The sequence below is a fragment of the Mastacembelus armatus genome, chromosome 10, assembly GCF_900324485.2.
Source record: "Mastacembelus armatus chromosome 10, fMasArm1.2, whole genome shotgun sequence".
In the NCBI taxonomy this organism is placed as follows: domain Eukaryota; kingdom Metazoa; phylum Chordata; class Actinopteri; order Synbranchiformes; family Mastacembelidae; genus Mastacembelus; species Mastacembelus armatus.
In genome coordinates this window covers 24,254,275-24,281,581 of record NC_046642.1, presented here as the reverse complement: position 1 = coordinate 24,281,581, position 27,307 = coordinate 24,254,275, and the positions used below count along the sequence as shown (strand labels likewise).

Genomic DNA, 27,307 nt, shown 5'->3' with positions numbered 1-27,307 from the left:
TTTGCTTAAAAAGAAGAGTTTAAATAAGATCTTTCACGAGATGTTAAAAGGTCTGTGGAAAATGTATGCAGTGAAATCAATGACAGAACATTGAAATTACAATTTGAAAAGGTGAAAATAAATTTGATTTTAAAACATTCACACATTGGAAAGTAATATGTGAATATGTGAAAAAAATTAAATAAGATTCTGTGTCAACACTATCTTTCCAAAGTTTCAAATTTCCCCTTTCTAACCTTGTTTTGACAGGGAAAAATGATGTGAAGCTAAAAAAGGCAGTGCTGCAAATCTGAAAATAACATTTACAAATATATATTTTTTCACTGTTACAAATTGGTATTTCAAAGTTTTAAATCTTGCTTTAGAGTCATTCAGCACCATCCACACAGATTCAACCAATTTTTTTCAGTGACTTAAGACTTTCCAGCATTTATGTTCAGCTTTTTCTTGCACTGTTTCAATGGGGAACAGATTTGTAGCTGAAAAAAGGAAGTGCAGAAAGACCTTGACAGGAGTTCACAGACACTCAGCCAAGTATGTGGCTTCTAAAACAATATAAGCCAAACAGCTGCCAAGAATCTTTGGTCGCCCTGGACATGAATAAGTACTGGATACCACAAATACAGTGCGTGGAAAGCATTGTCTGTCTGCACATCTGTTAATCTAGCTGTAAATAAGGCACATCCATTACAATTTGTAGATTTGTTAAAACCATACATTATACTTTCACAATTTATTTTCAACCATTCAAATAATAATTATGTTACAAATTCAAATTTTATTTCACATAGAAGTGCTATCTAAATTCTGGGGGTTATCAGTTTTACAAGTGCTTGGTATAGGCCTATAATGATTTCCACTGTGGTCTTAGTTTAGTCTATTTTCCATAAACTGGAATAAATTAAAGGAAAATGCTGTGATTTTTACACACAGGTCTGTATCTCATAATTATGGTCATGCTTTCTTTACAACCACATCTTTCTTCAGAGATTTGACATACACAAAAAAACTTCACTGTTACATAAATCATTTCTAATGGTTGAGTATGATGGTTAAAATAGCAAATATTTACAGATTTTCAAGAGGACTTAATTAAGGTTTTAGGCTACAGAGGGAACAGCTCCAGTATCCCCCATCATCACTATAAATACTAACTCACATGCAGCCATATCCCCTGAAGGAGCACACAGGACTCAGGCCAGTCTGCAGGGTGCCAACAGCCATAATGTAAATATTGAATTTACTAAACTGGCAACGCTCCACATAACTGGCAGAGCAAATGATCACACACACACACACACACACACACACACACGACAAACACCTGCAATACCTAGACAGAAGAGGCCTCAGTAGATCAAATGGAGTAATGACGAGACAGCCTTTGTGAAAACACATTTCGCTAATAGAATTGAAAATAGTTGATGTTGATGTACATGTAGTGTAAATGCACAACTTCAGTAGAGGCAAATCACTCTTAAATCTGTTCCAAGGTTGCTCACATGGTATGAAATCAACAACACAGAGGCACCCATAAGAGCCCTGCCGCAGGTCAAACTCAGGCCAGAAATATTTTGTTAGCATGCTGGTAAAATATTTACTCTTATGAAGCCAGCATAGTGTTGTTGGGAGTGCAACTTCAAAACAGAGTCTGTGTTTTGCTCATTGCACCTCAACCTAGGTCCCACCTGGGAGCTTCATGTCATGAAGTGTTATCAGCAATGCATCCAGCTGACTGAGGAATAATCCTAAATCACACTTCCTTGGAGAATTTGATTTATTCGCTGAACCAATTTTTAGCCGTTTTTACTTAAGGGTTATTTCATGGCCGTGCCAAATTAGTGCTCAAAGCTGCCCTTATGTGTAGGTTTGTGTAGAGGCTACCTTAGCACGCAGGTGTAGAATCCATTGTCTTCTATTTCAGCAGATCTGAACCAGATGGAGTCATCTTCTTTACTCAGCCTGTGGCCTGAGAAGATAATGGGTTCCTACAGGAAATACCACAAACACAAAAAGACATTTGTATTTACTATTGAACCTAAAGTACTGACTGTCATTTCACTAATAAATGCAAATGCACCCATGGTAAATGACGCACATATCTCAGATCCCTGTGACCATGGTTAGGATTAAGTGGGTAGATGATGGAAAACCAGTAACCAGAATTCAATGTATGTGAAACACAGTTTAATGAGATTAGAACCTTTAACAGAATCACCTTTTTTTGAAAGCGTTCCTCTTTTTTCTTATCTTACAAACACTGCATATACGTGTATCCTGCCCCTTACTGTACCGGAGTGTGTAGGTTCAGGGTTTTTTGTTCTTCTTAATAAATCTTAATAATTTATCCTATTCTAGTCCTGTATCTTTAAAACATGTAAAAATAGGCACTTCCAAGTTGTTTCACCCATCCATAATATCCCCTGCAAATTCCATCCTATTCCTAGCTCATACATCATGTTCACAACCCCCTCTATGTGTTGCCAACCATTCAGTGCAAGTGGCTAAGTGTTTTTCACTACCTGCTTTAAGCTCTGCCCTTTTATACACAACTGAGTTAACAGAGAAGAAAACCCCTACAGTCGACCTTCCCTGGCTGGCCCCACTTTTCTGCCTCTGTTGCTCGCTCTGAAACACTAAACTTCTACTGCATTATTGACAGTACTGTCAGCAATAAAAGTCACTGGGCTTCTGACCACAACACCTCATCTTAGATCACTGATAGCTACTTCCTGGGGGACCACGACCTGTTTTCCTACAGTAAATCTTAAATTACTTTCCAGTCTGACCATGATTTTAAGTGCCATGCATCAAGTCTGTTCAAAGGTTCTTGCTTTCTGACTCTTCCACTCTCATGAACAAACAAAATCCTATCTTGTTTCTTTTGAGTTAGTTAGTGTATTGTCCCCAGAGGGGAAATTCATTTTCACAGATTCTCTACATGGTGAAAAACAATTACACATACACACACTACATTCAAAAGATAAGACCACCCCAACGGAAATGCACGTGTGCTACAAACAACAGAAAAATACTGTTACTAATGGCTTAGGGCAGAGATGGCTGATGGTATGAGGCTATTTTTCAAGCATTTTCTATTACATCTAAAGGTGGTGTATCTACGTCCAGATGGCAGCGGGGTGAAGTAGTAGTGGATGAGTTATTGTGTTATTGTATGTGTCATGGAGTGAGGTTTGGACTTTTATTTTGGTTAGTTTTCTGTTTTCTCCTGTGTTGATCTTGGGTAGCTTTGTGTTTGTTAGTGTGATTTCTTTCACCTGTTTTTGTCTTTTGTTCTGAAGGTATTTATGCCTCTTCAGTTTCTTTGTTCTTTGTTGGAGCACTGTGTCAGACAATACTTGCGATGATCTTGTATGTTTTGCCTGCCTGTCCTCGCCAAAGGTGGCATTTCGTTCCCGGACAGGGATTCTATGTTTTGTGCTTGAGCCCTGATTATTGAGGGAAATAAAGATTTTTTGTGTCCTGCATTTGGGTACTACATCTCCTCACCTTCATTGCAGCACCACCACTTCATAACAGTATGTGCGATGCAGGTTATGGCCTTTGAATTTAACTGTGTGAGGTGAGGAGTTGGAAGACCATCCATTAGCTTCCAGTAAGTTTACCTCAAAGCGCCTGCTGGACTCCTCAGTACTTTGTTACCACAGGTGTATTCCCCCTGAGATACGCTTGTTTTATACTCTGAAAGAAGGCATCAAAGTGAAGCTACACTGGAACTGAATCCTTGCCCACTGATCTGCTAAGATTTTGGTTGTTCTAGCATAAATCTAGTCTGAACCGACCCCTATGTCCTACACTAATCTCCAGCTGAGTTTCTTCATGTCTACATTTCCTCATCTCTCCAGACTGCTCTTGCACATCTAGCAGCCTCCTGTTGCCTTTGAATCTCTTCTCCTACCAGTTTACTCCTCCCAGCTGCTCCTACAAAGCTGTAATATGCTTAGACCAAGCCAACCTATCCATGCTGGCCCCGCCCTACAATGGCCCTGTGTCTAAATGCTGCCTGTGCCTGTAAATTGTCTTGAGTCTACTTCCCAATTGCTGAGATTGTTCAGATTGTTCTCCTCACTACTATTATTCAGGATTCTTCATGTGAAATCTGTTAATAAGCTATTTCTGCTTTACTGTCCATCTTTCTTGCATGCTTACATTTTCTTTACTGCTTTCTTAGCTATAATTCAATAAGATCTTACCTCTGCATCCCCTTTGTTCTTGTACCAGATGAGACGCAGCTTGGCATTGGTGGCCATGGTATAGTTGGTTCGGATGTAGCTGTAGAACAAGGCACATTTAACTCGAACAGGTTCACCTGCCAGAACGTGGTACTCCTTTAGATCCACCGACCAGTCTATACAGCCATCCACTATGAAGAGCAGAGAGAAAGACAGATTGATGTGAACATGGTGATAGATAAACACTACATAGTCCACTTTTAAGTGGACAAGCAAACAGGACTCAACTTTAAATGGAGAACAGTGAATTTCTAATATTCTCTGTTTCTATCAGTTAGCTTGAGAAGTAAAACATAAGCAGTCATCAGAAACACATAGAACTTTACATGAGATAAAAAGCCTTCATACCATGGAAAAAAGATGTAGAGTTATAGAGAGAGGCTGTGAGAGAAACAGATGGACTGTGAGTGACAGGGAGCATATTTTATCTTGTTTCTTTGGCAATATTGCACTTTACCTTCAAGGCAAAAATAATATTGAATATAAATTTGAGAATATGTTTGTGTGTTTTTGGGAAGGCAATATCAGAGCAACATATTGAAAGAAATATTGAACATGGAGACAACTTACTGTACTGTACTTACATACTGTATTAAACAGAATAAGTAAATTAATCCTCTGATCAAGAACAGATAAACTTAATTTACTATCTTTTAATTTGATTTCTACAATAATGTGATTGGGTGTGTCAGTGGTTAACACTGCTACCTCAGCAGCAGCAAGAAGGTTCCTGGTGCGGACACTATTTGAACCTGGGCATAGTGTTTGTATGGGTTTTCTGTGGGTATGCTGGTTTCCTCCACCAGTCCAACTCCAGCTTGACCAGAGAGCCAAGCCTGCCCCACTGGCCAGGCACCATCGCTGTATAATTTGACTCTGCACCATCTGAATAGGCTAATTGCTGTTTAGTTGAATTGGGCTCATGACACTGAGAAGACTCAAAAGTGAGTTTCAGCAACCCAGAACCACCACTCTCCCAGCCCTCATATCCCAGGACCTACAACACAGCCCAACACAACCCTACATCAAAGGTTAACTTAACCAAGTACAACCAGCTACCTCTCTGTTGAGGCAAACAGACCGTTGCTACCACTAGCAGCATGAGTACTCACTCTCAGCTACTTCTTAGCAAAGTTAATTGGCTAATTGACTGTTTGTCTGTCTCTGTGTATCTGTCCTGTGATAGACTGGTGAACTGTCCAGGGTGGACGGCACCTCTCTCCTGAGTCGATTGTGATTGGTTCCAGCCCCACCAGTGACCCTCAATTTTATGAGCAGTATAGATAATGGAGTGGATTACATGATTGCCTGTTTCCATTATGGACTCTGTATGCTGCGTTCCCCTTCATATATTACTTGACATTGAAGAAGAAGAAGAAGAAGTACTTTATTAATTCCCAAGGGGAAATTCAGTTGTTACAGCAGTTATTAAATTTGAGATTATTTAAATTATATTGATTAATAGTAATTCATAAAGTAATTAATAAAGTAATACAGTAATTAACTATTTATTTGGGCGGGTTTGTGTGTGTGTATGTGTGTGTGCGTACATGCGTGTGTGTGTGTGTGTGTGTGTGTGTGTGTGTGTGTGCGTTATTGTTATATTGAGGAATTATAGTCTTATGGCCGTGGACACAAAAGACTTCCTGAATCTTTCAGTCTTGGCTTTAGGAGGAATTAGTCTGTGGCTGAATGAACTTCCCATTCGCCACAGTTCCTCAGCCATCTAAGCGAACAAACTGTGGCCGCCCAGTGAGGTAATCTTTGATCCACTCAACCATATCTGCGGGAACTTCCATATCCTGCATCTTTGCACTTAGCAGGTGGGGCTGAATAGTGTTGAAAACACTTGAAAAGTCAAAAAACATGACTCTCACAGTGTTGCCCTGCCTCTCCAGATGGGAGTATGCTCTGTGCATTAAGAAGATGATGGCATCTTCCACTCCGATGTGTTCTTGATATGCAAACTGCAGGGGGTCCAGAAATTCAGACACCTGGGACCTCAGGTGTTGCAGGACCAGTCTCTCAAACACTTTCATGACATGTGATGTTAGCGCTACTGGTCTGAAGTCACTAAGGGTACTGGGACGGGTTCTTTTTGGTAATAAGACAATACAGGAAGTATTTCCATAACTTAGGCACCTTTTTGAGCCTCAGAGAGAGGTTGAAGAGTTTCTGAAAAACCTCTGCAAGCTGTCCAGCACACACCTTAAGTACTCTGGGACTGATCTCATCTGGTCCTTTTGCTTTGCTGGCCTTTAGTTTAGCTAGTTCCTTCCTCACCTGTTCTGTGGCAAAGGCTGGGCCTGTGTATTGTGTTGATGAGGAGTCAGATGATGAGGGCAGGGGAGGAGTTATTGGAGGTGAGGTATACTTCAAAGTTGTATGGCTGCTGATAGAGGAGATGGTATCAGTGGGCAATGGGGAGGCAGCATTGACAGAGATGTTGGGTGGGGGGGATGTGAAGAGACCCCAAGGCATCAGCTAAGGTGGTGTAGGGAGGAGGGATGGTGTGTGAGGACAATGGATCAGAGTAAGAAGCAGAGGTGGTGTCAAATCTATTAAAGAACAGGTTAAGTTCATTAGCAAACTTTGAGTCTCCTTCCACAGCAGTGTGCAACTTCTTATAACCAGTCATTATTTTCATCCCATTCCACACCTCTTTGATATTGTTCTGTCTCAACTTGTGCTCTACTCTGTCTCTATAGAGCTGCTTTGCCTCCCTCAGCTTCCTCTTGAGTTCCTTCTGTGCGGCTCGGAGTTCTTCCTTGTCTCTTGCCATGAATGCCCTCTTCTTCTTATTGAGGAGGCCTTTAATGTCCTTATTTATCCATGGCTTATTATTGGGGAAACAACAAGCTTTTTTGGATGGAACAATATTGTCCTCACAAGTGGATGTAATCTGTGATGCAGTGAGAGATGCCTTCAATATCCTCACCAGAGCGTCCATGAAAAGGTCCCAGTTTGTAACCCTGAAGCACTCCTGCAGGGCCTCCTCAGCATCCTTTGACCAAACTTTCACATACCTCTGTAGTAAGACTGTTGTCTTACTACAGGCTTGTATGTTGGTACTAGATATATTAAGTTGTGGTCTGATCCACCAAGTGGGGGTAGGGCTGAAGAGCTGTATGCCTCCTTCACATTGGCATAAAGGAGATCAAGAATCTTATTTTCTCGTGTTGCACAGTCCACATACTGTTTGAAGTTGGTCAGAGCTCCCGAAATACTGACATGGTTAAAATCCCCATTAAATTAGTATAAGGGCACTGGGGTGTTTTGTTTGGACACTGGCGACAACTGTGTGGATGATGTCACATGCCCTCTGTGCTGCAGCTGATGGAGGAATGTAAACAGTCACAACAAAACGTGTGAAAACTCACGGGGCAGGTAGTATGGTCTCAGTCCAACCACCAACAGCTCATTGTCTGGAGTACAGATACAGTCTTTCACTGTTACATGTCCAGGGTTGCACCATTTAGAGTTAACAAAAACTGCGAGACCACCACTCTGTTTCCCTCTGTCCGCTCGCACTAGTGAGAACCCAGGCAGTTCAAGTGAGCTGTCCGGTATATTTTTATTCAGCCAGGTCTTGGTGAAGCAAAGCAAGCTACACTCTCTGTACTCTTGCTGGCTGCTAGCTAAAGCTGTAAGTTCATCCACTTTGTTGCAGAGTGACCTCACATTCCCCATAATAATTTTTGGGAGAAATGGTTTAAATCTCCTACGTTTTTCTTGATGCTTCACTCCTGCTCTGCAGCCCCTCCTATGCCTCCTTAGGTCTTGGGGGATTTCAGGTTTTAAACCAAAAAGCAGACTTGTTCCCTTGAGAGCTAACAGTCGCTCCTTTGTATAGATGCCGTTGCCACAGAAATGTATATTTTCTGATGCAGTTTCCATAATCTCCATATATCTTTCCACAGGAATTCGAGAAACCCAACTCATCCACTTTCATCCGTTATCAGAGAGAAAGCATATATCTTGATCTGACTTGGATTAACAGATGATAATTCAGTAAAAAACTTGCAAAAAAGAAAAACAAACAGAGGAGCTGCTGTAACAGGCTGCCACCTAACAGGTGCCATTCTAGAATTAGAATTAAAATTAGAAAGAGAGAGAAAATGAGCAATAACTGCAAAAAAATAAAAAACAAAAAAAAAAAACATGGCAAAAGATAATTCCAAGAAATAAAATAAAAAGAGGTGGTCAAGACCAAATCAAAGGGGAGGAAAGAAGAAAGAGGAAGTGTGCAGTGGCGATGTTGGGGGTGGGACTAGGTCAACCAGAAAGAACAGAAAACAGGTTGTAGATGGAGGAGCTGGTGAGACATAGAGGTCAGGACAGAAAATGACAAGGAGCTTTCCTAAATGTACTTCCATCCTTTCCTCCTCCCCCTTGCTCCTCCTCCTCCCTCAGTCAATTTTTTTCTCATTGTCTTTAGCTCATATAGCTGTGCTCTGTTTTAACTGCAGCTCTTAGGCACTTGACACAAGGCCTTCTCTCTGAATTACAGCCTCTTCCATGCAGCAACAAGTAAAGCCCCTGGATCTAACATCCCGCCTAAAACACACAGCACTTCAGCCTTGAATCAGTATTGCCTGATGCTTGTTTATTATGCACTACTGGCAGCAATCAGTGTGTATACTAGGGGTGTAAATAAGTACAGATACATTATTCTCATATAGACTGATAATGGACTCTGAATAGGAGCAAACACCATCTGAATTTTTGTTTCAATATTCTGCCCTGTTCATTTTTCACTATTAATTTCAATCTGAGCCATTATTCACACAAAACTCATTTCCTTTCTTTCTATTTTTGTAAGTAGGGTTCAAGTACAAACCATATTTTATGCATTAATCAGTATAGATACCTAGAATATTAGTATATAGTATATTTTTTATAGTGTGTTTTGAAAGTTGCACAAATTCTTGTGTTGCAATTTTAGATAACACAAAAACAAATTAGAAAATATGTAATTAAACATTTGTTCTTCAAATTCACCAAGCTTTACACAGCTTGGTATGGGCAGAGCTTCTCAAGCTCCGTCAGACTGGATGGATCTTACTCTCATTTTAAAATTCTTGAGTCCACTGTGCTGGGAACACTCAAAAGCTTTTAGAAAAGGCTTTCTACCCTTGTTCTGATCTTTGCCTTACGCAGAGGTCTACAGAGAGTTCCTTGGACTTCATGGTTTATGCTGACATGCAGGGTGAATTGTTCAACCAATACTAAGCTATCTTTCCAAATTATAATCAGTCAGTTCAGTTTGTCAAAGGTGAACACCAAACACGAGAGAAATGCACTTGACCAGAATTGGGAGTATCACATTGAATAGTCTGAATACTTTTGTAAAAGTGACATTAAGTCAGTTTCAATTTAAATCCACAACAAATTGTGCAAAGGGTGAAGGTGTCTGAATACTTTCTGATGCTAGAAATATGAATTGTACAAATATGAGTTAAGAGTTTAATGTCAGCAGAGAACAACAATTTAACTCAAAGAAGCAGCTGACTAATTCTAACTCCTTTGAGATGGACAGCAGTAATTTACTAATGAACTTTTACTGTATATTACAACACATAATGCATAAAAGGCTGTAGCATTATCATTAGATTCTTGTTGCACTGTGCAGTCAAAAGTCAGTAGTTATAGATTTGATTTCCCCCAATCAAGAAGTGGGATGTCAACTGTTGCTGTGGCTACGACTGTAAGTCATTAAAAACATGTTTTAGCACTCTGCAAAATGTGTCAGGTGTAATTTGTGTTAAGTCACCATCAAAGATTTAAAGACTTCATTTGCATGGGTTTGTGGTGCATATTTATGGCCACACAAGATTATATTTATTATATTTATGGATTTAGCAATATGCGTTAAGTTATACAGCAGTAGGGGAGATTTACTAGTAGTATTGCTGCGCGCACACACACACACACACACAAGCGCATTTCCTGCACACACAATTAGTCTCTCACCCTTGCAAATGATTTAATTCTCAACTCTCACAATGTCTTCTCCCTCTTTTATACACAATAATACACAATAATAGACAACAGTCATTTAATTATTGAGAAAGGTTGATGGAGATTATTATTGTTTTGTCTATGTGTGTGTGTGTGTCTCTGTGTGTGCACCTGGCATCAGATGGGAACCAAAACCTACTTACACACTCACACTGTGGGGACCGATGCTGGTTTCCACCATGTAAATCCGAGAATTTCATGGTGACGACTTGGTGGAAGGTTAGGGAAATGTTAGAGTTAGCGTTAGGGTCAGACTTATGAGTAGGGTAAGTCTGGAGTACATTAAATTAGGCAATTTAATGTACTTACAAGGAATGAAAACACATTTTGTGACATGTTGTTTTAAAATGAAATGATGAAGAGACCAGCATTACTTGGTGGATGTAAAGTAATGAGGTGGCACAAATTAAAGGTACATCCATTCAATACTACCCAACACAGAGCATCTCTCCCATACATAGACATACCCACACCCAAATGTACTCAGGGTGTCACATTAGTAGAAAATTACATTAGTTTGGTCTATCGGACTAATGCCTTTTGTTTTAGAAGATGTTTAACACAGGTCAGAATCTCTCTCTCACACACACACACACACATACATTCTCAAACTCATTAGAAGGATGGGGCCATATGTAGCTGCAGGTCATAACCAAAGCAAAGTCCCAATCATTCATTCATCACTGCTTTTGCATTTGTGCCTGTGAGTGTGTGTGTTCATAAGTGTGTGTGTGTGTGTGTGTGTGTGTGTGTATCAGCCTGCAGTGTGCGTATGTGCAGGAGAGTGCAGATGTGTGTCTGTAGACACATTAAATGTGGGGGCGAGGTGTTAGCATGGGCAGATATATCATCCCCGTCAGCTCTATCTGCATATGGCTGCTCCCAATGGCAGGATGAAAGTAACCCTGGAAAAATAGCAAAGTTTCAGAGTTTGGAAAAAGTGCAGTTTTTAGGCAAAACACATACACATTTGCACACAAAGTTAAAACTCAGACACTGGGTTATATTTATTTTGTGTGTAAAATAAGCGTAAAAATTAAAAACACTAAAAAATACAAAATATAAAATAGGTATTTTCCTTCTCTGTGATTTATATCTTCAAAGAAACAAATATATTTCAAATAGCAGTGAATTAATTTGTGTAAATTGCAGTATTTCTGCAACAAATTTGCACTATTTACAAAAAAATAAAAACAGTCTTCCTTATCAGTCAGTCCACTGGAATTTAATAGACAATGCGTGGTGTTGCGGAACTAGTCATGTTTTTGTGGCGCTCCTAAAAATGTCACTACATTGTTTTAGTTGATTTATTATTTTATAATTGGTAATTACAACATTTACATGTACATCTTATTTTGATGCCACCATTTATATTTTTAAGACATATTACTGTGTGATTTCAGTAGTCTGCTGTCCTGGATTTAATAAGGTTAAGAGAACGGTAAAACGGTAAAGCGGACCTTGTGAGGGAGGTGTTGCCCCAGGTTGGTTTGACGGTGGGATTTCCTGTCCTCCCCGCAAATGTAATCTGGATGTGAATGGCAGCGCACCGTGCAATTTCTGTTCTTTACAACATATCGTGTTTTTCAGGTCAGTAAATGGTGAAACGTCCCGTAGACGATATTATAAGGTTATTACCTAATTCTTTACCAGTGTAGCGTATTGTTTTGTATATTTGTTTGGTCGTTGTCGCTAATACTTTGCAAGTTTAGTCGGTGAAGACTTTCAGTAAAACTGAGGTTTCCCTAGTGTAGGAAGTCTCATGGGGTTTCATAGCTGAAACATCATGAGAACTCGTAAGGTCTGGTTTTATGGATTTAATCTATTTTTCTAATTTTACTAACAGCCAGAAGTCCAGTGCCCGTGGAAAAAAATATTATGACCAACATGTGAAAGGAGTTGTCTTGCAGCCCGGAGATAGAGTTGTAGTAGGCAACCTAGGCCAGTAAAGCTCAGGGCATATTGGGAGCAAACTGTACACATCGTCAAAGAGCAAATCAATGACAGTCCCGGTTACAAGGTGCACCCTGAGAACAACCCTCAGAGAATCAGAGTGCTCCACAGAAACCTACTCCACCTTGCTAATGACTTACCTGTAACAATAAATCAGGAGAGAGACAAAGTACCTATTAAGAACAGAGTCAAAGCTCGCAGAACCAGCCTAAGTAACAGAGACAGCAATGACACATCAGACTCTGAGAGTGACTCCAGAACACACTACTGGCTTAGAGTCCCAACAATAGCTGGGCCACAGAGAAATGAAATCACTCAAGCTCAACCAACACACTCAGGAGTGTGTATGCCTGGGGGTGAGAAACTCACCCCCAGGGATTACAAACAGAGACACTTTAGTTGTGGATCAAGATCCAAGTGAAAGCGAACCTGTCCATAACCCAGAAAATGACAATGAACAAAGAGAACAGATGGAACATGAAAGAGACACTGAACCACTCTGAAACGGAGTCAGAACAGGACGGACATGCTGCATCACAGGAGACAACGCTCAGTAGATCAGCACAGACAAGGAAGCCACCACAGACTCTCATTTATCACTCCTTGGGACATCCTTCAAATATGCTGCGAGGGGCATTTGGTCAAGTGGGACTATGTGGATTACAAGCTCTGCCAGTGTGGTGATCTATACAGGGGGGTGGTTTCCTTGGGTGGGGGGCGCACGGGGGGTGTGGTCCATTCGGGGGTAACAATCGAGGGGGGGCAGTCTCCTTGGGAGGGTGGTCCGTTCAGGATGGCGCTTGGGGAGGCAGTTCGCTCGGGGAGGTGGTTCGCTCGCGGCGAGGGCCATTCATCGTTGTATAGTTTGTGCAGGGCATAGCTTATTTAGTTCAGGCCTGCCACTCAAATATAAAGCCCTTCAGAGCCTCCAGCATGTTCGCACACCTCCCACAATCCCCTGCAACACCACTACAGCTGCTGCCATAATAATAGCTTGACCTGACCCACACACACACACACACACACACGCACACACACACACACACACACACACACAGGTAATGATCTCAACATTCGGAAGAGGTACAAACACCTATGCACACACACACACAAAAAAGGGGAAAAGACTCAGACACACTACAGCAAAGGGGCTCTCAATCCAAAACACACACACATATATGTATATGTATATGTATACATATATATAAAAAAAAAAAAAAATTCCCGTCTCACCCCTATGGGTGGTGTGTCTTCCTCAATCTCGGGTCCTCTACCAGAGGCCTGGGAGTTTGAGGGTTCTTCGCAGTATCTTAGCTGTTCCTAGCACTGCGCTCTTCTGGACTGAGATCTCTGATGTTGTTCCTGGGATCTGTTGGAGCCACTCTCCCAGTTTGGGGGTCACAGCCCCGAGGGTGCCGATTACCACGGGGACCACTGTTGCCTTCACCTTCCACATCTTTTCTAGCTCTTCTTTAAGCCCTTGGTATTTCTCCAGCTTCTCATGTTCCTTCTTTCTGATGTTGCTGTCACTTGGGATCGCTACATCTACCACTACGGCTTTCTTCTGTTGTTTGTCCACCACTACTATGTCCGGTTGGTTAGCCATCACCTGTTTGTCGGTCTGTATCTGGAAGTCCCACAGGATCTTAGCTCGGTCATTCTCCCTTACCTTTGGAGGCGTGTCCCATTTTGACCTTGGGACCTCCAGCCCATACTCGGCACAGATGTTCCTGTACACTATGCCGGACACTTGGTTATGGCGTTCCATGTACGCTCTGCCTGCTAGCATCTTACAACCTGCTGTTATGTGCTGGATTGTCTCAGGGGCATCTTTGCACAGCCTGCACCTGGGGTCCTGCCTGGTGTGGTAGATCCCGGCCTCTATCGATCTTGTGCTCAGGGCCTGTTCTTGTGCCGCTACGATCAGTGCCTCTGTGCTGTCTTTCAGTCCAGCTTTTTCCAGCCACCGGTAGGACTTTTCGATATCAGCCACTTCTTGTATCTGTCGGTGGTACATGCCGTGCAGGGGTTTGTCCTGCCATGATGGTTCTTGCTCTTCGTCCTCTGCATCGGGCTTCTGTTGCCTGAGATATTCACTAAGTATTCCATCGCTTGGGGCCATCTTCCTGATGTACTCATGGATCTTGGCCGTTTCATCTTGGATGGTGGCTCTGACGCTCACCAGTCCCCGGCCTCCTTCCTTCCTCTTAGCGTACAGTCTCAGGATGCTGGATTTGGGGTGAAGTCCTCCATGCATTGTGAGGAGCTTCCTTGTCTTGACATCAGTGGCTTCTATGTCCTCTTTTGGCCAGCTTATTATGCCAGCGGGGTATCTGATGACCGGCAGGGCGTAGGTGTTGATGGCTTGGACCTTGTTCTTCCCATTTAGCTGACTTCTTAGGACTTGCCTTACCCTCTGTAGGTATTTGGCTGTGGCTGCTTTCCTTGCTGCTTCTTCCTGGTTCCCATTTGCCTGTGGGATTCCAAGGTACTTGTAGCTGCCCTCAACATCCGCTATGCTGCCTTCTGGGAGTTCAACTCCTTCAGTCCTGACAACTCTCCCTCTCTTTGTTATCATTCGACCACACTTGTCCAGTCCGAATGACATTTCAATGTCGTTGCTGTATATCCTGGTGGTATGGATCAGTGAGTCGATGTCTCGTTCAGTCCTGGCATACAGCTTGATGTCATCCATGTACAGGAGGTGGCTGATGGTTGCCCCATTTCGCAGTCGGTATCCGAAGCCAGTCTTAGTGATGATTTGGCTGAGGGGGTTCAGGCCTATGCAGAACAGCAGCGGGGACAGAGCATCTCCTTGGTAGATGCCGCACTTGATAGAGACTTGTGCTATTGGCTTGAGGTTGGCTACTAGGGTTGTTTTCCACAGTCCCATTGAGTTCCTTATGAAGGTTCTTAGGGTCCTATTGATGTTGTACAGCTCCAGGCATTCCAGGATCCATGTGTGAGGCATTGAGTCGTAGGCTTTCTTGTAGTCAATCCAGGCGGTGCACAGGTTGGTCTGCCTGGTCTTACAGTCTTGAGCGACCGCTTTATCCACCAGTAGTTGGTGTTTTGCTCCCCTGGTGTCCTTACCTATTCCTTTCTGGGCCCCGCTCATGTATTGAGCCATGTGCCTACTCATCTTAGCCGCTATGATGCCCGACAGGAGCTTCCAGGTTGTGCAGAGGCAGGTTATCGGACGGTAGTTGGATGGGACTGCTCCCTTTTGGGGGTCCTTCAGGATCAGGACTGTCCTGCCTTCAGTTAGCCACTCTGGGTGAGTCCCATCCATTAGCAGCTGGTTCATTTGAGCTGCCAGGCGTTCATGGAGGGCAGTTAGCTTCTTTAGCCAGTAGGTGTGGATCATGTCAGGCCCCGGTGCTGTCCAGTTCTTCATGTTGGAGACCCTTTCTCGGATATCTGCCGTTGCGATGGTTACTGGTTCTTGTTCAGGGAGGTTGCTGTGGTCTGCTCTCAGGTCTGCCAGCCACTGGGCACTGGTGTTATGTGATGCCTCCCTCTCCCATATGTCTTTCCAGTATTGTTCAGTCTCCAGCCTTGGTGGGTCTGCCCTCGTGTTACTGCCCTCCCACTGAGAGTACACCTTGGATGGTTCGGTGGAGAACATCCTGTTTATTCTCCGTGCTTCTATTTCTCTGGTGTACCTCTTCAGGCGTGTGGCCAGGGCTGTGAGTCGTTGTTTGGCAGTCTCCAGGGCCTCTGGTATGGACAGCCTGCTGTATTTCTTACCCAACTTCATCCCCCTTCTCTGCAGTTCTGATAGTTGGCTGACTTCTCTCCGTGTTGCCCTTATTTTTGCCTCTAACCTCCTTCTCCAGGCAGGGTACTGCTCCTTGGTGGTGGAATGTATTCTGTGGCCAAGCATCTCAAGGATCACTGTTGCCGTGGTGTATATCAGCTTGTTGGTCTCGGTGATGGTCACAGTGGGGATTGTTCGTAATGCTGCATTCACATCTTCTAGTAGACTTTCAGAGAGTACTTCACTTAGTCTTGGTAACCGGCTGCGGAGGTTCCAGGTGTCCATCTTGCCTACGATCTTCACTCTCAGGTCAGCTGCTCTTGTGTTGAGCATGTCGGGGCTTGTCATTGGGGCTTGGTACCCAATCTCGGGTGGGGGTGGTGTTGTTTCCCCCCTGACCTGGCGTCCTGGCTCCCCCTTGCCGTAGCATTTGTGTTGTATTTCTTCAATCTCTAGTTGTGATAGCAGCTGCCGTTTGCGGATGTTGGAACACTGAGCTACTAGATGCTTTGGCCCTAGTGTGGATGGTGGGTTTCGGAGTTTCCATAGGTCCCACATCCTCTTCATGTAGCCCCTATCACTGGGGTTACTCATGTAGTAGCATTCCAACAGTTCTCTGTTATCAGCCCTCGTCCACGAGTGTCTTGTTCCAGTAGCCCATTTCTCATCAGGTTGCCCTGGTCCCCTAGCACCTGACACGGACCTTGTTGACCTGGGCGACGTCCGAGCCGGTATGACTCCAGTATTTCTATCACTCATTTGTACTGAGGTAGGCTAGTAGCGTTAAGGACCTTGCCTAAGGGCCCACACTGGTGATGCCCTGGTCGGGATTCGAACCCCCGACCATTTGGTCTACCCGCACCGATATGTATACATATACATATATATAATTTTCCCTTCTCACCCCTATGGGTGGGGTGTGTGTCTTCCTCAATCTCGGGTCCTCTACCAGAGGCCTGGGAGTTTGAGGGTTTTTCGCAGTATCTTGGCTGTTCCTAGCACTGTGCTCTTCTGGACTGAGAGCTCTGATGTTGTTCCTGGGATCTGTTGGAGCCACTCTCCCAGTTTGGGGGTCACGGCCCCGAGTGTGCTGATTACCACGGGGACCACTGTTGCCTTCACCTTCCACATCTTTTCTAGCTCTTCTTTAAGCCCTTGGTATTTCTCCAGCGTCTCATGTTCCTTCTTTCTGATGTTGCTATCACTTGGGATTGCTACATCTACCACTACGGCTTTCTAATGCTGTTTGTCCACCACTATTATGTATGGTTGGTTAGCCATCACCAGTTTGTCGGTCTGTATCTGGAAGTCCCACAGGATCTTAGCTCGGTCATTCTCCGATACCTTTGGAGGTGTGTCCCATTTTGACCTCCAGCCCATACTCCACACAGAAATTCCTGTACACTATGCGGCCACTTGGTTATGGCGCCACATATGTATATATATATATATATATATATATATATATATATGTTGTAATGACCCGGCAGTCGCAGTTGACGGCCAGGTGCATTATGGGTGTTGTTAAATGTTAGTTGTCGGTTAACACTGTGTCATGTTCAATGTTACTGTGTTAGGTTGGGTTATGTTTTGGGAACTGGGTTATGTTCATGTTGGGTTATGGAAATGTAGCTGTCACCGTGACTTAGAGTGACGTGTGGGGAAAAGGGGCTCGGTGACAGCACATGCATGTGTTAGAGCGAATTCTGCTTGTTCGTTTTCTAATAAATCAGCTGTGGGAAGACAACACTGCCTCCTGCTGGTTTTTCGAAGCAATTGCTCCAGCTGTCAGAGACACTCGGGGTCGTGCAGTGTATGGGACACGAGCGCTCTCTCTCTCTTTCTCTCGGCTATCGAAAAGAGTTTGGCGATAGGTGCTAGCTCCCTGCTAGCCGTATAGCTCAGGGCCAGTGGCCAGATAGCTTAGTGTAGCTCCAAGAAGAACCCACAGTCGTTACAATATGTATATAATGTTTGTACATACATATATAGATACACACAGTTCTATCACACTATCACCACTGCAGGCAAGCAAGGTGAAGTATTGTACCCGTCATTTGGCCCAATGGTTTGTGCTGATGTTCAATTTCTGCACACAGCCAACTTGATGGTTACTTCTATTCTCTGAACACATTTTATGAGAAAAGGCTTCAGCCTAGATAGAGCTTTATATATGGTGAGAGGACATAGTGTGTGTGTTTGTGTATGTGAAAGAGCAAGAAGTGCGAGAAAGAAAGTGTGTTTGCCATTTTCAAAATTACTCCTCAAAATGAGTCACTCAAACCAGTCAACTCTGTGCACTTACACACACGCTCGCACACACATGCGCACACATACACAATACAGCAATCTATTTTGTGGGTTGTATGAATATATTAATGTATGTGTGGCTGATGGCCTTCATTCAGTGCTATGGAGTAACAGCATATATCAGTATACAAGGCTTATAGTGGCAAGGCACACACGCACACACACGCACAAAGCCATCGTGCACACATAAACACCTATAGCCAATGCCCACAACATAACGTTCATATTAACACACAAACATATGTTCACACATGAGCATTGGGGCTGAATAAATGGAGTTGACCACAATCTGACCTCTGTCTAATGCTACCAAACAGACTGAAATTTATTTGCACACACACCATTCAGTGACTGCTCTTTCACATAATCCATGTTGTCGGACAAAAGAAAAAAAACATGACATTTATTAAAACTAAAACTGCTGCTGCAAAAATATAGTTTGACTCAATGTGTGTATTGTACTGGTGTAGAGAGCTGCTTTTGATGGACAAAGAAAAAGTGACAGTAATAACAAAAACAACTTGTTTCGCCACACTGTTCAATAAGCTCTTGGAGGGTCATGTGACTGGCAGCCAGGCAGTGACAAACAGCAGGGCTTGTTGAAAATCACATTGTAAACACAAATAAACTGCTTATAAAATGGCCAAAATGAAACTTATTTTAGGTGAGAAAGTGTCTGTACTCACACAGAGTGTTTGTGAGGGAAACAAAGTGCTGGAAATGTAACTTTACCCTGCTGTACCTACTCTAGTGATAAAATCCTACTGTCTTATAGGAGCTGGGGTCTTCCACTTAAACTTTCTTCAAATAATCATCATATTAATAACTTTAGCTTATCAGTTTAGTGGTCTTGCATTCCTCAGATTTCTCAAAAAAATATGTTGTGAAAATTAGGCAGGATACTGTTATAAATATATTATAAATATCTTCTATTTTTGTGTCAGATGTTTTTTAAATTACATTTAATATATATGAGGTTCTTTATATAATGTTATCTAGTTTGTCAGCAATACCAACACTGCCACTTAAAACAGTTTTGGCCTTCTCAGCCACATAAAGTAAATATATAAAATTATTGGATGATGAAGCCAAATGAGTGTGGTATAGGGTATGGAAAAGGGGTTTGGATTCCATAAAACGATTTAATTGATTGTATAAAATGCTATACGATCCCAATGCCAGGGATGACATATGATTCTACATACACCCTGCATCAGATTTACAATCCAATACAACTTCCTGTAGAGGCCAAGCCGCACATGGAAATTCTTATTTCATCACAATGAGACTTTTTCACAAACACGAGTTTAAGATTCAATATTTGTTTAAACAACTTGCCAAGGTGGAAATGCTTGCAGTATTCCATCAAAATGACAGACATAAGAAAATTCAGCTTTGAATGAATTCCAAAAACGATTCTTTAAACAGAGGTAAATAATTTTCAAGCTTTAAACACGCTGTCCTCCTTCAAGCTGCTACTCTGTGTCAATGCATGCATGGATTTAGATATACATGTCTACTGCTAGCTCCATTTGTCATTGTCGATGGAGTGTGCTGCACAGTCACTCCTGCATTTGTCAGTTCTTCAATGTTGCACACACACACACACAGGGTACCCTTTGCTTTGCTTTGCTTTCCCCCTGCCCACCATTATTAAAGAGAAGTAGCTGCACATCTGTTCACTGACAGGACCCTACAGAGATAGCGTGAGAGAGAGCTGTGTAACAGTGCAGTAGAGCGTGACAAATTTCGATAACGGTATAAGTGAGATGGGATTCCTGAGAATGAATAACTAATAAGTAAGAGATGCTTTTACACATGAACTTCATTATATAAATGAATAAGTGTAAGACTCACTTTTCTTTGAAGGTTTTGATGACAGTTTTACAAGACTGATTCTGTAACACAAGTCTGAACTGAATGTTGGGACAATAATGCTAAGGCGACAGCAGTACAAGTTAAAACAATCAAACAAACAAAAATATTAAGTACACATCATGCTCTGCTTTATTAAGTGCACTGTAATCAACTAGTGGTTTATTTAAAGAAAAAATAAAATTGGTTTAACAAATTACAAAATACTGCAAATGAGCCAATTTTATATGTCCACTCAGTTTTTTAAAACAAGTCTTTGATCTGTTTTTCCTCCAAATTACAAAGTAATTGTGGGGAAAAATCTTGGGCAAACAAGAATCATCAGATCATCTCTCATCTGGGTCCACTGTTTAGAGTATCAATGCAGTAAAGCTGTTTACAGACTGCAGCCTGTGCTGTTGTTGGGCATCTTCGTTAGTTAGACCAGTGAGCAGAAGGGCAAACAATCTGCACATTCAGAATGCTCAATAATTACCACTTCACTGGTCCATGTTCCTATATAAACACTGGCTCAAATGAATTTGAGAAATGTGTCCTAACCACTATCATCATTTAGCTCTGAATCTTTCAGCTCAGCTTTAGTTTTACAGTGAAGTTACCATTTTGGTTCATTTTCATCACTCTCAGCGGCTTGTTGCATTGTGGGTTGTGTAGCTACTATAGGTAACACAAGAAGTTTTGACTAAAAACCCAGTTCGGATGTTGTTACACCTTTCAATGGCTCATTCTCACTTATCAGGATTGCAGTTACAGTATTAGGCTGTTATATCACTCATCACTGTTATCACGATTCAGGAAAAGATTTACTTAATTCATATTTGTGAATAAAGATGAAAATAAATAGTCACATGATTGACAAGCACCTACTAAGCCTACTGGTAGGTGTAGTAGGGCCCAACTGACCCATCAGAACCCTACAACTGATAACAGACAATTCAGTGGCCTGGTAACATATGGTTCAGCTAAATGGGGGATATAATTCCTATCCATCCATCCATCCATCCTTTATCCTTCTAACGTGGCAGGACTGGAGCCAATTATAGATAACACTGGTCGAGAGGAAGGGTAGACTCTGGACAGATCGCCAATCCATCACAGAGCTGACTTGTAGGGTGAATCCGCTAAATACATCCACAGTTCTGTCACTTGATTCTTTTCCTTGCGTTGTAGTCCCACCTGTGTAAAATGCAAGGATTTGAGATAAAGAGGGATGTTAATCTGTAACTGACTTAATCTTTAACTGACTTCCATTGAGGATAAATTTATGTATCCTTGATTAGAGCTCCTCCAGGCAGCCTCCTCAGCACTCAGAGCAGGAATAAGAGCTTTAGGATGACCTATATCACGGTGGACTTGGATGACTTCTTTTGGTTGACCGAGGAGCAAGGACCAGGGAACAATAAAATAAGAGAATTGGGATTCATCCATAGGGACATACAAACACTGATACTCACGTTCACACCTATGAGATATCACAAGTCACGTCTAGAGTCACCGGTTACTCTAACAGCAACCTGCATGCCTTTGGATTGTGAGAGGAAACCGGAGTACCCAGACAAAACCCATGCAGACAGGGAGAACATGCAAACTCCGCACAGAAAAGCTCAAGTGCCCAACAGGATTCAGAGCTGGAACGTTCTTCCCTCCAGTGCTAACCAGCACAACACCATGCTGCCTGAGGAGTACTCTTCTAAGTTTACATGTCCATCAGTCATAGTGCTAATGCTCCCTTTGATGCACCAGGGAGCAAATATGACTGCTTGTAATAAAAGCGCTGCTCAGCATTTTGAGATGAAGACCTGCTGTATGTCTGCAATTACAAAAGGCCATTAAGTTAGCAGAGAGATGAAGCCAATGTTAGTGATACCATGTGCGAAAAGAAAGAGAGGGAGCAGACAACAGGGAGAACAAAGACCTTTTTCTAACACACTCATGACAGCAGAGGAGGGAGAGAAAGGGAGATGTATGTAGAATAATGGACTCCTACACCTGTTACATGCTGCTGACAGATTTGAGCTTATCTTTCCTCCTCTCTCCATCTTTCTGTTCCTGTCACTCTCCAAATCTCTTCTCTGTACCTTCCTCTCTCTCCACCTACTGTACTTATCTATCCCTCAGCTTTATCATCATTTTTGATCCCCCCTCCCCAATTCGCTCTCCTTATCGCTTGCCTTCTCTACCTGTCTATCTGCTGAATCTTTTAAATGAACCACTGTGAAATTGCACCTGTTTTATGGTAAAACTGCTGAACAGCAGCAGAAACAGCCTTAACTTCCTTACAAGGAAGTACAACTCATGTCACTGTGTTTTTTCTGTCTATGTGAGCTGTCAGGTGCACTTAAGGACTAATAAATACACATGAGAACACCAATGAAACAGCAGTAGTTACTTGATATATACTTACTGTACTATATTTCACTGACTCTCCTATGAGCTTGTCCTTATCAATCTTATGTTATCAACTCTAGGGAAACTGCATCTTGTACTCTCTCTCATCAAGGTCACAGACAAGGTCACATGATTTATTTTCAGGACAAAATAATAGACATAGATGGAAATATTGCATGAAAGTGAAAGTTTAAGAGAGGCTAGTGTGGCAATGCCAGTACACACCAGTCTTTCGACCAGTGGAAGTTGGAAATGGCAACTTTGTATAATGATCATTTAGAACTATTACTAATTAAAGGTTAGGGTTTAGGTTAAACATTAATTTACATGTATATGCAAAATAACATATACACGATTTTTTAAAAAGAGGAATGAAGAAGAAAGGACGTGTACAGGACTTTGTGCACCTGAACAGCAAAGGTTGGCAGGTGTTGGCTGATTGTGTTTATGCCAGTCCTTCTGAAATCTGGAAGTGCAGCTGAGGGATACTATGCCACCAAACCTGGCAACTTCACTCTTGTCCGGTCACCTTAATTACCTGCTGCTGCCCCTGCAGTTCCCCCTAATACACACAGGCTAACACACACACTGCTGATATGGTGTATATGCGGAACATTTATTTACTTATTGGAGTACAATTCTGAGTTACTTGTACTTTACTTGAATATTGCCATTCTACAATATTTTATACTTCTACCTTACTATATTTCAGAGGGAAATATTGTACTGCTGACTTCATTTTATATATTTGTCAATTTGTAGTTACTAGGGGTGGGAAAAATTATTTTTTCGCATCATTGTTCACTTTGAAACGATTCTGAATCGATTCAGACAAGTTAATAATTGATTTTTATATTTGCTTGAATAAAGTCCACCAGTCAGACACTACCAGAGTGAAAATGGCCTACATGCATGCATGCATATAGCACATGTGCTACAAAAACGTATGTATGACTTGTATGTTTAGGTGCATGAGCTACGTCAGGAAATGACTGAACAAACGAAACGAGTGGCACTCGCTTCATTAAAAGCTATTTATTATTATTTATTATTATTATAAGCTATTATTACATTTTGGATTTTATGAATTTGAATCAGAATGAAAGTCTGTTTGTGGTAAATAAATGGTGAAAACAACCTGAGAACAGACGGAATAAGAACTTTTTAATGAGGACTGAAAAGTGAAGGACGATGGTTTAATGAAGGATATTACGTCGTTTGGACTAAAAATCTGGAGGCATTTTGTTCCCTCTTACAAAGAAACTGATATGCAACATTTGACGTTTCAGTCCATGTGTGGAGCATATCAGCAAAGATAAGAATTGCCGTTTTGCTGTGCTCTTTGTACTAAAGCTCCTTGGGTGCCCCTGGAGCGGATCCGATCTGAAAGTTGTATGTCCAGATATATCGCCAAAGATCATCGGATAAATTTGAATACAGTCTAACAATTTTTATATCTAATAAAAGCTTAAATTCTCATGATTCAAATGGTATAAAGCAAATTAGGATTGAATAATCACAGAGACTACATTTTCTTGATATTTAACAACAGTACAAATACAGTACAGTACGCTGGTTCTTACCTTTCTGTCGTGTTACTTCATACGTGTACTCAAACATCTAGTGTCGCATATCGTTAGAATCCATAGAACAAAGTGCACCCATGTTTTAGTCCAAAAGACATATTATTATACAGTAAATCCATAAAACCATCGTCCTCCTCGTGAAAAGCTGGAATCCGGTTCGTTTTACGGTTGATTTCGCCAATTATTCAATAAAGTTTGACATAGCAAGCTTCTGTGAACCACATGAGGCCCCAATCAAACTGTTTGTTACGTTTCACAGTGTAACTAACCCTACAACCAATAGAATTCACACCCTCAGAGAAAATCCCAGTCAGGGAGCATAGACTAACTTCTATTGACAGTAGAATCAGCCAGTCGCATTGTTCGTCAATGATGACTGATGCATCCTGTAGCCAATGATGAGACCTTTCCAACAGTATATGACTCGTTATGTTTGATGACGCAACAGTGGGCTTTAACGCACCCTCTCCTTACTGTAAATGTTGCCTTGACAACGCTGGGCAAGCAGCGCTCGACGCTAGAGGGGGAGGGGAGTCATAGTTCACATTTTACAGCGCGACGATAGAAAACTGGAACGCTTTTGCTTCAAACGACACCAAGGTCATCAATATAACTCTTAAAATGTAAGAACAATAGCTAGTTTAATTTGGCTATGTTTTTCAGCCGTGTGCCGGAGGGGGTGTACCTATTGGGTATTAAACATTAAGGAACTGTAATGCCTAAACATTCACACCCCTAGTAATTACTAGTTATTTTGGGCTTTTTTAAATACATTGAAACATAAAATGATCTTATAAAATAAAAAAATGAAATACCTTTTTTAAAATTAATCTGGCCCTTTATCAAATTTAAAATTTAGAGAAGTTGCCAGATTTTTGCTGCTATTTGAGTATTGTATGTTAATGTAACAGTATTCTTACTTAAGTAAAAACCTGAGTTGTGGTCCTCTCTACTGAAAGCAAATAAAAAATTAATTTTCCCATCAGAAAGCTAATTTATCCTGCATGAAACCATCCCACTGCTCCATAAATAGCATTTATTCTGTCACAAGTATTTGTTTAGTGAAGTGCTGCACAAATTACCATTGTTATTTAATGAGATGCATGTAATTGACAGTACAAATGTTTAATAACTCTTGCATTCATTAAAGACCATGTTTGTTTGTCTGCATACACCCTTGATGAAATTAATATGACAAGTGATCCAATTAAAGAGTCTGGATGAGGAAAAGAGAAGCTCAGGCTAATAATTATTGGGTGATAGTAGGGATGAGTGTTATGCAAGTGTTGGACAAGCAACTGTACTCAACCCAACAAGACATAAATCTGGGCAAAAATATACATTATTTGTTCCTACAGAACCTCAGAATACGAGCCTATAGGACCCGCCCAACAGCATGCTTACCAGACCTTTGTTACCACTGTAAGACATGTGATCATTTCAATGTGTTATAGTAAAATCACACTCACTTAGATAATTGCTGTGGCATCACTGTAACATGTAATGAGGTCACTGACCCTTAGTTTCAACTATTCAGACAGGCTGTAAACAGTTTAACCAGATTTTCAAACAGATTAATTTAACAGAGAATGTAAGCAACAAGTCCTCCAACCTAAGTGAGAAGGTTGGCTTTTACCAAGAATATGATCCATCAGAAGCAGAACACTTACCTATTTGTAGTCATGGTAACAATCATACACTCCATGTTTCATGGCAACCATACTAGACCGTCATTGGCATGGAAACCATTACAAACACACTGATGTGTTTGTATATCACCAAACCAGTTTGTATATCACTAACCCTACAGTCACTAAAAGTCACTAAATGACCACTTGTTACTGTTGTTCATGATAATCTGCTGGCACAAAACTCATCTGGACTTCATGTGTACAGCACAGTCCCCATTAACTCGATGAGTGTACTTGCTTGAACTTTCTGGTCTCATCCTAATGTCTTGTTGAGTTTGACATTTACTCAAGAAAAACTTTAAATTCCCCTTGAAAACACCCCCTAAGTATATCTTTAGAAGCTACACCTTAATGACATGCTCGAGCAAAGTTTGCTTTGAGAATGTTTCCAGTTTATTTTTCTTCAGGGCACGATTTCTGTCAGGTTGTTGGCTTGTACATCCTCCTTTGAAAATAGTATTGCTTAAGGCTCTGACTATTAAACATTTACTTGATATTATTTATTTGATTTAAGTAATGTCACTGAGGGTGCTGAATCTCAATTACCCGTTCATGCTTCGGTACAAGACTTTAAAATTCAGTGAGTAAAATGAATAATCTTTTTATGCCACTGAAAGTGACTATGACACTGAAAGTTACTGTAACCAATATTTTTATATTAACGAGCAATAAGATGCCTGCGTAATGTGAAAGGGGTCACTATTAATAGGTTGCTCGCCAGCCAGCCTGTTAATTGCACAAGTGACATGTTTAGTGTTTCTTACATTAGGTGATGTTGACTGTTATCAAACACAATTTTGCTTCGTAATACTTAGCAAATAGCTGAAATGATTTGGCAGTGTGTAACGTAACATTTCCCTGTTCAATGGAAGTGAGGCCCATGTTATCAGTAAGATAGTGGTCATTCCAGTGCAACACCGTGAACTTCTATGGAGAAAAAATGTCACAAACAAACTGTCTAAATTATGCATTTCCTTTATTTTATCATTACCCTTTTTACTCCTGTGATGTACTGGTAACCTGTTTTCTCCAGGTTTCCTGGTTTCCTCCCACAGTCCAAAAACATGTATGTCAGGTTGATTGGTGACTCTAAATTGCCCATAGGAGTGAGTGTAAGTGTGTGAGGTTGTTGGTCTCTATGTGGCCCTGTGATGGACTGGTGATCTGTCCAGGGTGTACCCTTGCCTTTTACCCAAAGAGAGCTAGGATAGGCTATAGGAATAAGGGGGTATAGATGATGGAAGGATGTTAAACTGAGCCATACATCCACTTATGATGAATGTCAGTGTGCCTATATTCTGTGTGTGTATGCTCATGGTCTGTTTGCCTTAAGGATATACTGACCTAACTAGTCAAAATTCCCAGTGGATGTTCAGACGAGTTTACACTCATCATAATAAACTACTCTCTCTTAATTCTTAACTCTCAAACAACAATCTACAACCAGTCAACACAGGCACACACACACAC

General features: G+C 41.5%; 1 protein-coding gene across 2 annotated transcripts in view; it reads right to left on the bottom strand.

Annotated features, from left to right (window-relative positions):
* Positions 1-27,307, bottom strand: part of il1rapl2 (interleukin 1 receptor accessory protein-like 2) — a 397,230-nt gene that overhangs the window by 201,311 nt on the left and 168,612 nt on the right. For both annotated transcript variants that reach the window (XM_026331029.1, XM_026331028.1), the window contains exons 2-3: positions 4,215-4,384; positions 1,885-1,988 (exon numbers count right to left, since the gene is read on the bottom strand). In XM_026331029.1, coding sequence (XP_026186814.1) covers positions 1,885-1,988; positions 4,215-4,384 — 274 coding nt within the window. The remainder of the gene's footprint in view (positions 1-1,884; positions 1,989-4,214; positions 4,385-27,307) is intronic.